At 41.8% G+C, this 13,477-nt stretch overlaps 1 protein-coding gene across 1 annotated transcript in view; it reads right to left on the bottom strand.

Annotated features, from left to right (window-relative positions):
- The window catches only part of LOC127582737 (unconventional myosin-Va-like), a 115,990-nt gene that overhangs the window by 31,247 nt on the left and 71,266 nt on the right, over positions 1-13,477 (bottom strand). The window contains exons 25-27 of the mRNA XM_052038300.1: positions 8,944-8,994; positions 6,276-6,503; positions 2,617-2,714 (exon numbers count right to left, since the gene is read on the bottom strand). Coding sequence (XP_051894260.1) covers positions 2,617-2,714; positions 6,276-6,503; positions 8,944-8,994 — 377 coding nt within the window. The remainder of the gene's footprint in view (positions 1-2,616; positions 2,715-6,275; positions 6,504-8,943; positions 8,995-13,477) is intronic.

Below are 13,477 nucleotides of genomic sequence, written 5' to 3'. Positions count from 1 at the left end.
ATTTCCATGCTGTATTACTCTAACTCCACAAGTTACTCATGCAAATGTTGTGCAGATTCTGCTGCTCATGGTCACTGCAAAATTTAAATTCTACGTTTATATAAATCAGCATGTCCCCTATTGATTGCAGAGTCTGAACCACAGAGTGAATTGCATCTTCCCGTTCCAAAACAGTAGCCTCAAAAAGCAAAACGCGAGGTTCTTAATGATGCCGAGGGCTTCAAGCACAGTCATGGCACGGAATGAGCTCAAAGTTCATGTGCTTTTAAAGCATGTGAAATGTTTGGTACTTGCATACTTAAGAGAATCTTATTGTACTAAACTGAAAGTTGAATTTGCATTTCTAAACAATTCTAACCTTTTAGTACAGTATATTAAACTAGCAGTACTGTCACACATCAACATATCTTGCTGGTTATTTCTCCCCCCCCCCTCAGGTGTTTATTGAAGGGTATATCAGGTGCTTATTGAAGGAAGGTTCTCAATGTGATTCTCACTCCAAGCAGCCTGGAGCTGGCCTTCAATGCCCCTTAAAACTGGGGGAAAGAAAACTCCCATATCCTGTTCACCAAACAATCTGGAGGATCTCAGTAGTTGAACATCTGTGTGTGTGTGTGGGGGGGGGGGGGGGTGGAGGTGGTGGGAAAAGAGGGAGGGGACCTTGTGTCAAAACCCTGCTCCTTTGATGGGGCAGACCTGAAGGCCCAAATGGTCTACTCCTGCTCTTTTCTTAAGCTGTGTTGTTAATACCACACTTCCTCCTCTATCACCACCTTTTTGAACATTCTCAAACTTCTACTTCTCTTTTTAAAATATACTGCTTTTGAAAGAAGAAAATCAATTGCAATTCCCCAAAGTTGTATTTTTCAATTACCGATTTCTTGTACATGATCTTTTTTTCTGTTTAATGTATTCTATTGAGTCAACTGCTTGGAAACCAGAGAGAGTGTGGGGGTGGCTGAGGGAGTGATGCATTCACACACACCAGAAAGTGAAAATTAGCAGGCAAGAAAGCAAACTCCAGTGCCCCATTTCCCAACATCTGACTATAAAACAATCGGTTTGTAAAATTTTATCTTAATAAAAGCCAATTTACTCTGGGTCCAAAAGGATAAATTCAAGCTATATACAAGAAACAAAGACATCTAAAAATACAGAAACAAGCAAACAAATAAAGCTTCACTTTGAGACGCTTTGCTGATTAGGGTAACAAGCATCGAGAGCACTGGTTCCTCACTACTATTTCATAGCCAGGAGGACAAGAACCTCTACATTTCTTCATACACAATACTATCAAAAAAATAACAAGCAACATCTCTATTGGATGTTTCCCTGCATCTTTAAACTGTAATTGCTGACAGAGAGATGATACTGCTGTGAAGTAGAGAGGAGGGATGTTGGGAAGAGAAAGCATCTGGGATGTGAATGAAGTGGGTGAGCAAATGTGCATCTTAATTAGACCAGAAGGTTGCCAAATAAACTGAGAAATTGTAAATTAGTATAGATGAGATCAACGTCAAATCAAATACAGAAAGAAGGAAACAGACTGAATTGAGATCAGGACAAAGAAATAGGCAAATGATTTTTATTAAAATTGTACATTGAACTAATTACTGGAGATTTAATGTCAGAGGTCAACTGGGAGAAATCAATGTTGATTGAAAGGATACACTGGCTGACCCAAAGTCTTTTTCTTGCATCTTCAGCACAGAGAACACCTTCACACTTTTCAATAAATTGCTAGTTGACTTGCATTTTAAATGTCTTCTTTAAAACCAACTCAAGCAGCAGATCTGGTGCAAAAGTCAAACATGCAACCGTTTCCTTGCAGTACCATCTACGGTCTGTGTAGATTAATACCATCCCCTTCAAATGTCAGGTTTTATAGAAGTGTTTATCATCAAGAATTACAACAGAGTGTAAAAGAAGCTGATCCACTGATGGAAGGGGAAGTTTACAGTGGCGTGGGCAGTGGGCCAAAGGGAAAGTTCTTTCCAAGAGCCAGGACAGACACAACAGACCAAGTGATCTCAGCCTTTGTGGGGTTCTATGATGCTACGATTTTCACGACAAACCAGCATGGAGTGAAGGAATAGTTCTAAACTGATTTGCAAGTGACAGATTTTTTTGTGCTCTTTGGGTTAGTGTGGCTTGGATAGAGTGGACATTGGAGAGGATGGTTTCCATCAGTGGGAAAGTCTAGGATCAGAGGGCACAGCCTCAGAATAAAAGGGACGTCCCTTTAGAATTGGAATTTCTTCAGCCAGAGGGTAGTGAATCTGTGGAATTCATTGCCACAGATGGCTGGGGAGACCAAATCATTGGGTGTATTTAAAGCAGAGATATGTTCTTGATTGGTAAAGGGCTAAGGGTGATGGGGTGATGGGGAGAAGGCAGAAGAATGGGTTTTTCGGGGGGGGGGGGGAAGAAAGGGGGTGGAAATCAGCCATGATTGAATGGTGGAGCAGACTCGATGGGCCAATTGGCCTAATTCTGCTCTTACATCTTATGGCTTCCTTATTTCCAGTTAAGTAAAATGAGAGAATGAGGGAAGAACTCAAGAACAAGCTGATAACAAAACTATAAATGTACTTCCCCACGTCCTGGTTTACTTACTTGTTGGCCACACGAACGGCATCATAAGCACATCGCAGATCATCCTCCGACATTTTATTTCCATCTTTAGGTAATCCAAAGATATCTGCCATAGTAGCCTACAAACAGGGAATATTCCATTAACTGCAGAGTACGTAGGCAATAGAAAGGGATTGCGAGGGAAAGGCAACGTCTTAGGTCAGTCTAAACTGTAGAGCATTTATTCAGACAAAAAAAAAAACAAATTTACCCAAAATCAATTCTTCAGGTTTGCAAGGTGCTGTGCTCTCAAAACTGAAATGATACAATTGTTTACAAATCTCCCCATAATGGAGACTCCCATAAAATGTGACTCAATTCTCTGTACAATTCCCTTTTAGAGATGTTACAGTTTCAGCATCTCAACTTTTCTAGATTTAGTGCATATTCAAAACCACTTCCTCAAGAAATTAAAATTAGATGCAACTGTTCCTGAAAATTAACCCAATTCATTCTGAACAGTTCTAACTTCTGATTTCCTGAAGCACAGCTAATGAAATTTTCTACATTTCTAAAATTGCTAACAGAGAAATTATGCAACAATTATTCTAAAGTATCTTGTCATCTCCCAAGGTCTTGCAAACAAAGCTTAAAACGTCAATGCAGATATCAACGGGCAAGGTCAGCTGTAGTTACATACACTTCAAGTACTTTGCATATAGCAACCATATTAAACAAGACAGATACCACACCAAACCAGGTTCCAAACCTTTATTTTTTTTTAATCCAAAAACTCAATTAAAACATGAACAGAGTGAGTTAAGCATTTCCAGTCCCAAATAGCATTTAATAAATTTAGAATTCAAGCGCTAATCCCATGACAGTAGTATAAATAATGGACGATACACAAGTACGAATGGAATTAAGTGGTCTGAGTGAGAAATTCCCTGATCCACAGCCCATGAGTGTGCTGCCCATTTCTCTCCCACCACATCCTGTGCCTGATTTATTCCATTGATTTCAATGGATAGGGAGGTCCCAGGTAACTAGATGCAAAGTACCTTTTCCGCTGCAACCACTCAATTGCTCTGAACTCTGGTTCTAGTCTTGTCATTATCACCATTTTCTTTTGAACCACTGCTGTTACTCAATTACTCCAGCGTGGAACTTCCCCAAACCACCCCGTCTCCTCCTCTTTACTCTCTTAATGGGCATTCTTCTCTAATATCTTCCAGGACCCAAGGTCATTAACCTCACATTCTGCCCAACCTGCTGAGTGTGCCTCGAATTTATACATTCTCAGCCTGGTGACAATTGGATACCTTCCCAGACCAGGTGTCTTTCATTAGAGATTTAATAAAAACACACCAAGTGATTCATTTAAAGACAACATATTTAATAGAGTAATTATATTACTTAACACTTCATGTACATTTTATAACTTATTGAGCAAGAAATTCTGTTCGGGCAAAAGGCAATTTAAAAGTATCCAAAAATAGTGACAAAAACTAGAATCCAAGATCTTTCCACTAAGCCAAAATGTTATGCAAAATTAGTAATATTTCTAAGATAAATTTTACAATTTATGAAATTTGTCCATTTAAGAATTGCAAATACCCAAGTGCTGATTTCCATTTTAGTTGTTCAAAAGATGCCTGTTAAATTGTTACATACCTGATACTACTGGTTTTTGAAAATACTCAAACTGTGGTTTATCATCATCATTTGGACACTATAGTGAAATTACACTTGACCAAAGCTCTTCCACGCAGAAGCCTTCAGGATCAGTTAAAAAAAGTGCCAACAACAGATTACTCCATGTCTTAGAACATCAGTCTTCTCAGCAATAAATCTGAAACCTCCATAAACATTCCAATGATCTGAATGAAGGCGACCAGTTTGATTTCAAAGCTAACAGCTAGCCATGCAACAAATATATTAAGGTCTACGGTATACAAGTTCACACCTTTCCTTTCGTGTTGCTATAAATTGGCAATGTTTGCAGACTACAATGGTTGTTAACCATGCTGTGCAAAGATCTGCTATTTAAGCAGAGCTATCAACATTAGGAAACTTTGAAAATCTTTACAGTGTTTATGACACAAAGCCCACACACAAAACAAGGACTTTTGCCTGTAGTAGCATAAAAATGCTGCAGTATTCATACCCATAGTTCCAAAGTTGTACATTATCAGTATTCAGGAGCTGTCAAATTAAAGATTCTTCCTCAGAGGAAGAAAAATCAAGATGGTGAGTCAAACAAATCAAATCCTCTCCGTATAGAGAGTAAATATTGAGATTCTGCCAGACAGTATAAGCTGGATTTGGCATTTAATGGCACAGAAAGTCATCTTGTGGAAAATCTTTACATTGTTGGCAAGGTCAGCATTTGCTACCTACCCAGACTTGTCCTTATGGTGGCAGACCTTCCTGTGAATCTCCTGGGATGGGAGATCTACGATTTGGACTCCGCAACGGTGAAGGAAGGGCAATAAGTTTCTACATCAGCATGATGTGGGAACATGCAGTTGGTGTTCCTGTGTGCATGAAGCCTTCACCCATCTTGGTGGTGAAGGTTATGGACAGCATTCTATCAGGCTCCTGACTAGTGTCTTACAGTGTGTGTGGGGGGGGGGGCTGCGGTGGCGGGGGTGAGCGCAGGGAAAAGAACATGATTTGGGATGTCATGAGATAAGATTTCTTTATTAGTCACATGTACATCAAAACACAATGAAATACATCTTTCTGCGTAGAGAGTGTTCTGGGGGCAGGCCGCAAGTGTCGCCACACCTCTGGTGCTGACGTAGCATGGCTACAACTTCCTAAGCCGTACATCTTTGGAATGTGGGAGGAAACCAGAGCACCCGGAGGAAACCCACACAGACTCGGGGAGAACGTACAAACTCCGTACAGACCATGGCTGGATTTGAACCCTGGTCGCCGGAACTGTAAAGCATTATGCTAACCGCTATACTACCGTGCCTGCCCAGAGGAAGCAGTCTCTGTAGGATATTCAGCCTCTGAGCTGTTCTTGTAGTCAGTGGTCATGTGATTAGATTATATTTTAGCACAGAGATGATCCTCAGGAATTTTGGTGATAGCAATGCCACTAAATAGCAAGAGGGAGGCTATTAGATTATCTCCCATTGGACATCACTATTGGCCAGTACTTTTATGGCACCAACATTACTTGCAACATCTGTCCTTGCCTGAATGTTTACATCCTGCTGCAGGAGCTGCTTCATTTGCAGAGTCGCAACATTGTGCAATCAGGAGGACATTCCTACTTCTGACTTTCTGATGGAAGGTCAGTCATCGACCAATCAGCTGCACTTACTTGAGCCCAGAGGAACTCTTGTAGTGATGGTGTGGGACTGGGATGATTGACCTCCAATGTTGAAGGTATGACCACAACCATTGGAGTGTCTTCACCTTGATTCCCACTCAGTTTTGCCAGGGCTCTTTGATGCCACATTCAAATGCTACCTTGATGGCAAATGTGACTGCCCTCGACTCACCTCAGGAGTCATTTCAACAGCAAATACCAATAATCTGAAATATTTACTCACTGGAGTTAACATCAAGTAATCTGTTTCTCCCACCAGAATTTTTGCAATAACATCTAAAAACAATTGGACAAGAAGTTAAAGCAAATCACAGAGCATCCACAAAGGGTCCCTTAGATCAGGTAGAACACCCACCTTGTTTTTCATTGCCTCAACCTTCTTTTCTGCTATATGGAGTTGAGATTTTAGCCAAGTCTGTTGCTCTTTAAGCATTTCAGTCTCTTCAGTAGCTGCCTTGAGCTGGTTCAGTAAATGATAGTTTGCATCTTTGTGTTCCCTGGTGTCCCCTTCAGGATAACTAACATTTCTTAGTTGGTCGAGCTCATCCTCTGGTGTCTGGTTCTCATTTTCAAGTTCTTGATACTAGCAAACATTTTAACACATTACTATTAGCCCATTTTCAAAACAAGGAACATGTTTAAAAAATTCAGAAGGCTTTTACCTGTTTAATCCAACAAATGTCAGATATTAAGGAGATTCTACATAGGCCTTCATTGTTTCACAGGCAATAGTAGTCAAACTTAAAAACAATCAATGTATAACCTGCCATTGATTCATCCTTTCCAGAGGGCATTTGAAAGTGCCATCTAGGCTGGTAAATTGGCTTATTATTGTCCCATGTACCAAGTTACAGTGAAAAAACTGTTTTGCATGCCATCCATACAGATCATTTCATTACAACAGTGCATTGAGGTAGTACAAGGGAAACAATAACAGAATGTAGAATATAGTGTTGCAGGAAAGTGCAGTGCAGGCAGACAATAAGGTGCAAGGTCATAAAGAGGTAGATTGTGAGGTCAAGAGTCCATCTCATCATACTAGGGGACAGTTCAATAGTCTTTTAACAGTGGGATAGAAGCTGTCCTTGAGCCTGGTGGTACGTGCTTTCAGGCTTTTGTACCTTCTGCCCGATTTGGGGGGTGGGGGGTGGGGCCTTTGATTATGTTGGCTGCTTTACCAAGGCAGCAAGTGTAGACAGACACAAGAGCTCATGGTTTTGGGGGGGGGGCGGGGGGTGGGGGGAAAGAAGTGTTTTATCATGGATTGAAGACATTATCATCAGGAGGTCAATGAGAGAGAGGCAGTGGATCTTGTCTACATGGACTTTAGCAAGGCCTTTGACATAATCTTCTGGAGCAGCCTCCCATGCGGGACTAAGCCACTTGGCATTCAGGATGAAGTAGCCAATTGGATTTAACATTGGCTTAGCGGGAGAAGCCAAGAGAGCAGTAGTAGAATGGTTGTCTCTCTGAATGGAGGCCTGTGAGTAGTGGTGTGCCGCAGGGAACGGTGCTGGGCCTGTTTTTGTTTATCATCTATATTTATGATTTAGATGATAATGTGGTAAACTGGATCAGCAAATTTGAGGGTGACATCAAGATTGGGAGCGTAGTGGACAGCGAGGAAGGCTATCAAAGCTTGCAAAGTGATCTGGACCAGCTGGGGAAATTGGGCTGAAAAATGGCAGATAGAATTTAATGCAGACAAGTGTGAAGTGTTGCATTTTGGGAGGACAAACCAGGGCAAGACTTACACAGTGAATGGTAGGGCTCTGAGGTGTGCGGTAGAATGAAAATGGACCTGGGAACACAGACCCATACTTCCTTGAAAATGGCGTCACAGGTAGCTAGGGTTGGAAAGAGATTTTGGCACTTTGGCCTTCATAAAATCAAGGTGCTGAGCACAGGAGTTGGGATGTTATGTTGAAGTTGTACAAGATGTTGGTGAGGCCGAAAATTTGGAGCATTGTGTGCAGTTCTGGTCACCTACCTACAGGAAAGATATCAATAAGCTTGAAAGAGCGCAGAGAAAATTTAAGGATATTGCTAGGACTTGAGGACCCGAGTTATAGGGAAAGGTTGAATAGGTTAGGACTTTATTCCCTGGAGCCCAGGAGAATGAGGGGAGACCTTATAGAGGTATACAAAATTATGAGGGGTATAGATAGGGTGAATGCACGCAGGCTTTTCCCCCCCCTCCCCCAAAAGTCAGTGAGATAGAACTAGGTTTAGGGTGAAAGGTGAAATATTTAAGGGGAATCTGAGGGGAAACTTCTTCACTCAGAGGGTGGTGCGAGTGTCGAACGAGCTGCCAGCAGAAGTGGTAGATGCAGGTTCAATTGTAACATTAAAGAGAGGTTTGGATAGGTACATGGGAGGGGAGGGGTTTAGAGGGATATGGTCTGGGTGCTGGTAGATGGGACTAGGCAGAAGATCATGGACTAGATGGGCCAAAAGGCCTGTTTCTGTGCTGTAGTACTCTATGACTATGTATTCTCAGTAATTCAGAAGAATAAGGGAAGATCTTGTTAAGACACACAAAATCCCAACAGGGCAAATGTTGACATGTTTCCAATAGTGGAAGAGCCTTGAACAAGGGGACATGGTTACAAGGTGAGGGATGCTCCTTTAAAACTGAGGTGCATAGGCATCGGTCTCACAGAAGGTAGAGAATTCCAGAGGTTGTCTATCTCAGAAAGTTGTGGAGTCCAAATCATTTGAAGAGGAGGTAGACATTTTCATAAGATCAGGAAATTAAGGCTATGGGGAACTTGCTTAAAAAAAGAGTTGAATTCAGGGAGGGATGGCCTGAGATCATATTGAATGTCCACAGCTGCCCTTAATTTGTGTCCCTATTAATTTTCAAACAACAGTGAAGATGAGCAACTTGTGGATCCAGAGGTTAGTTCTGAACTGGATCATTTGCAAGTACAGCATCCAGAACCTTACAATCCATTTCAGAATGCAAATCTAATCACTTTTATATCTGGACAATTATAAAAATCCTTTTAAATTCACATTACCTCAACATTTCCCATTTCTGAAGCATCGCTACTTCTCATTTCATTTATCTGCTTAAAAAAAACAAGTCACAATTAATTACACCAAGTAACTTGGTTTAAAACAGAATCAATTTGACCCAGGGCAGGGATAAGCAATTGGATGGAGAAAACTAGCCTCTAGAAGTGTAGATATTTCATCAATCCACAACAACATTTAATGCAGGATGTCAATTTAAAGGAATGGCTTCATTCCAAAACTCCGAGGGCAATTGGAGAGAAATAAAAAGCAGTGAAAAAGTGATGTAGAATGTGGGCACCAGCCTTTATCACTCACCCTGAGACACCAAAATCCTTATTGAGTCACTTTGTAGAGCATTAAAGAATCAATCGCATTATTTCTAGAATCATGTAGGTCGGGTCAGATTTATTCCTCTGAAGGGCATCAGTGAACAGGGTAGGATTTTACAAATTACAAATTTTATGGGCCAAATGGGACTAGCTTAGATGGGCATCTTGGTCAGCATGGACAAGTGGGGCTGAAGGGCCTGTTTCCATGCTGTATTAAGTAACGACTCTAGGACAAGCCAGTGGTATTGTGGTCATTGCTGCTTATGCAAGGGTTTTTTTGTTAAAAAAAGTAACATTTTTTTTTATTAATTGAATTTAAACACCACAGCCACCACAGTGGAATCTGAATTCAGGTCTCCAGGTTGCTTACTCCAGGGCCTCTGATTACAAGTCCAGTAACTTAACCACTGTACCATCGCTGGAATAAGTTTAATCACTGATGTTGGATACAACAGCAGGATTTCAGGGTGCCTGTACTCATAACTCAATATCTGAAGACCATTTTTTTTTACAACACTACTCTAGCTTCTCTGTCAACTTCTGTTATTATCAGGAAATCCTGTGTTGTTCAGTTGACCTGCCAGGGTTCTGAGATATTACTTTTAAAAATCACCAATCTTTCAAAAAAATCTCTTCCGTGTTGCTTGAGGCTTCCTAAAGTAATTTTGATACAAGTGGCATTGGAACTCATTGCAAATGAAGTCAGGTGTAAAAGATTTGAGGGATAAAAAGATCAAACAACAAAAAAAAATTACCAATGCATGCCAACCATTCACAAGAACTGTCGACAAGGATGAATGAATGGGTTTGAATGGAGTAAAGGCAACGCTAGCTGAAGGAGAGAGAGAGACAGCATGGGTAAAAGTCCTTCAGTTCACACCAACCAACAAGCAGACATCTCACTTTATTCGGCACACATTCCCATCTGCTTCTCCCAGATTCTACCACACACCTACCTAGATATTTGGGACAAGTTTGTGGCACATTAGCCCATCAATCCACATCCTTGGGATGGAGGAGACTGGAGCAGCTGGGGGTGGGGGGTACCCACACGGCCACAGGGAGAACATGCAAACTCCATACCAGACAGCACCCGAGGTTGGGATTGAACCCAGGTAACTGAAGCTGAGAGGCAGTGGCTCTACCATCCTTAAATACAGGGTCTGAAACTGAGCTCTGGTTGAACAGGCCACTGAAGTCCCGCACTGTTTAGTTCAACCCAATGGGCACCCAGGAAGGCTGATGGAGATGACTTTTTGTTCTGCTCAGCAGGAGGCCTTGTTTTTGAACAGTGAGCCAAGTGAAATTCTTGATGTCATCAATTTGTAATCAGACAGAAAATTGAATGGTCGTCCAATCCAATCAACCAGGTTAAGTTAAAATAACCTCATTCATTCTAACAGTTGACAATTCCAGAGAAAACAAAAGGAACAGTTGATGTCCGGCTTCTGCACAATCACTTGGATCATTCAACACATCACTGGCAACTACAGTAGTGACTGTCAGCATTTAGGACTTCTCAGGCAGAAGGTAGGGAACCCTGAAGTCCTACACTACCATGAAGGGTCTTGACCCGAAATGTCGACTCTCCATTTCCCTCCGTAAATGCTGCCTGACCCGCTAAGTTCCTCCAGCATTGTGTGTGTTGCTTGGGAACAGCTACTTTCCTACAACCATCAGGTTCTTGAACTAACCTGCACAACCCTAACCCTACTCAGCAGCTGGACTCTACAGACCACCTCTTCCACTATCATGGACATCTTTGTTTGTGCAAAAGCGAGACCTTAGTGTCAAAAGACAGTCTTCCTGCCCCTCACTGTATGGTATAATTTTATGTACAGTTTATATTGTGTTGTCTGCACCTATCTGCCTGTGATGCTGCAAGTTTTTCATTGCACCTGAACCTCACGCACTTGTGCACATGACAATAAACTCGGCTTCACTCACTGAGGTAAGCAAACGGGTTGTGGCCAATGATCTTTCATCCAGTTCTGCAGTCCTGAAGCATCACTTCAGCTTCTCTTCACAGATGCTGCCAGACTTGCTGTGCACTTCCAGAGTTAGAACATAGAACACTACAGCACAGTACAGGCCCTTCAAGCCCACCGCGTTGTGCTGACATTTTATCCTGCACTAAGATCTATTTAACCCTTCCCTCCCACATAGCCCTCCATTTCTCTCATTCATGAGTCTATTTAAGAGTCTCTTAAATGTCCCCAATGTATCTGCCCCCACAACTTCTGCCAGCAGTGTGTTCCACACACCCACCACTCTAAAAACTTACCCCTGACATCCCCCTTATACCTTCCTCCAATCACCTTAAAATAATGTCCCCTCTAGAATCTGCACTTTTTTGCTTTTTAATTAACATTCTGCATATCCTGGAGAGATTGAACTAGGAGTATTCCGGAAGGAAAAGCATTCCCTGGGTGGGATGTGATTGGCAAACTCAGGCAGCTCCCAGTGACTGGAAAATTTAGTCGTGCCCCCTGCTTCCTCCCAAGAGACTATCATCAAATCAATTCACTTGGATTAGACAGATCTCTCAGCACAACATGGAATTAGCCAACACTGAAAAGCTGATAGGATTAAAATCTCAAACCTTCTTAAAACATTATTTTCAACATAGTAAATAATTTCTACCAAATAAACCTCACAACAGGGAAACAACTTTCATTTTCCTTTCCTTGAAATAATTCAATCCACAAATTGATTTGGACTAAATATATCCTGCTCTTCTATTAAGCAAACCCAAAGAAAAAAAACCTCCTGCAAAGTATTACAACTCTTGTACGAGGAGAGACCAAATGAAGGTGGCAGAGGTTTCTGCCCTTCTGTCCAAATGACACTACTAAAAATAAAGTTGTGGATGCTGGGGAATATGTACATCTGCACCAGATGTTTCTCAGTTAAATAAAGCTCTCCATCCAGGTGTCAAAAGGCCAAGTCCATTTCAAGACCTTACACTTGAGACATGGAATACAAGGACAGAAAATGCAATGACTATGCTGGCTCCGGGAGAAAATGAAATCAGTGTTTGCAGAACCAGGAGGCTGTCTAACAGACACCAACTGATGTTACACTAATGCAAAGCCCAAGTAATCAAATGGAGACAAGAGACACTGCAGATGCTGGAAATCTAGAGCAACAAACAAAAAGACACTGGAGGAACTCAGCAGATCAGGTAGCATCTAAGGAAGGAAATGGACAGTTGTCGTTGTTTCGGGTTGACACCCTTCACCTGGACTCAATCTGAAACGTCGACTGTCCATTTCCCTCCACAGATGCTGCCTGACCTGCCGAGTTCCTCCAGCACCTTTGTGTGTTGTCCAAGTAATCAAATGACTGATTTCTGGTGGGTTTGTGCAGATCAGATCAGCCAAGCTGCTTATTCTGCAGAGTGGAAAAAAAATCAACTCATTTCCACTCATTAAAGGCAACGACACAGCTGCCAGATCCACTGGATGGTCAGTTCTGATCGCCACAGGAATCTTGGCTCAGTGTTTCTCTCTCCATTAGGACAGCTGGGCCTGCTGGGCACATCCCACAGCCATATTCACAACACGTGACACAGATAGTGTCTTTGCTTCTAACTAATGCATCAATTTGGTCTTGCCCCATCACAGATACTCCTCGTCCCATCCATCCTTCCAACTTAAAACTTGTTTTCTCTTGCCCAGTTCTGACAGTAGGTTCTAGACCTGAAACATTAACCCGGTTTCTCCTTCCACAGTTGCTGCCCAACCTGAGTGTTTTCTGTTGTTATTCCCACTGGGACAGGCCTACTGCCAATCACCTCCCAACAAAGATTACCAGAGAGTTGAAGTGTCCAGGACTATAGTAGTGAACTTTGACTAGTGGTGGGATGCTAACTACTGCACTGGGGAAACCTTGCAGTGTCCCCACTACAAGTTGTGGGGACACTAGTTAAAGTGTCCCCACAAGCTTTAACAGCTAGCAAAGGACTGCCACAGCTTTGCTGGCTGTCAAACTTATAAATCTCTCTAAATATCTGGCATTCAGAAACACAAAATTAGTTTAATTTTTGAAATCTTTAAAAGCTAAAATCACTTCAATGTTATTACAAACCAAAATACAATTAAAAATTAGGAACTTATTTTCTTCCCAAAAATGTCACCTGCTGCCTTCCTGAGGGATCATTGGTTTGAGCTAAATTTACCTCCTTCACATGGAGGAGACAGTTTAG

This window comes from Pristis pectinata, chromosome 24 (assembly GCF_009764475.1).
Source record: "Pristis pectinata isolate sPriPec2 chromosome 24, sPriPec2.1.pri, whole genome shotgun sequence".
Classification (NCBI taxonomy): domain Eukaryota; kingdom Metazoa; phylum Chordata; class Chondrichthyes; order Rhinopristiformes; family Pristidae; genus Pristis; species Pristis pectinata.
This window is presented reverse-complemented; position numbering and strand designations above follow the sequence as displayed.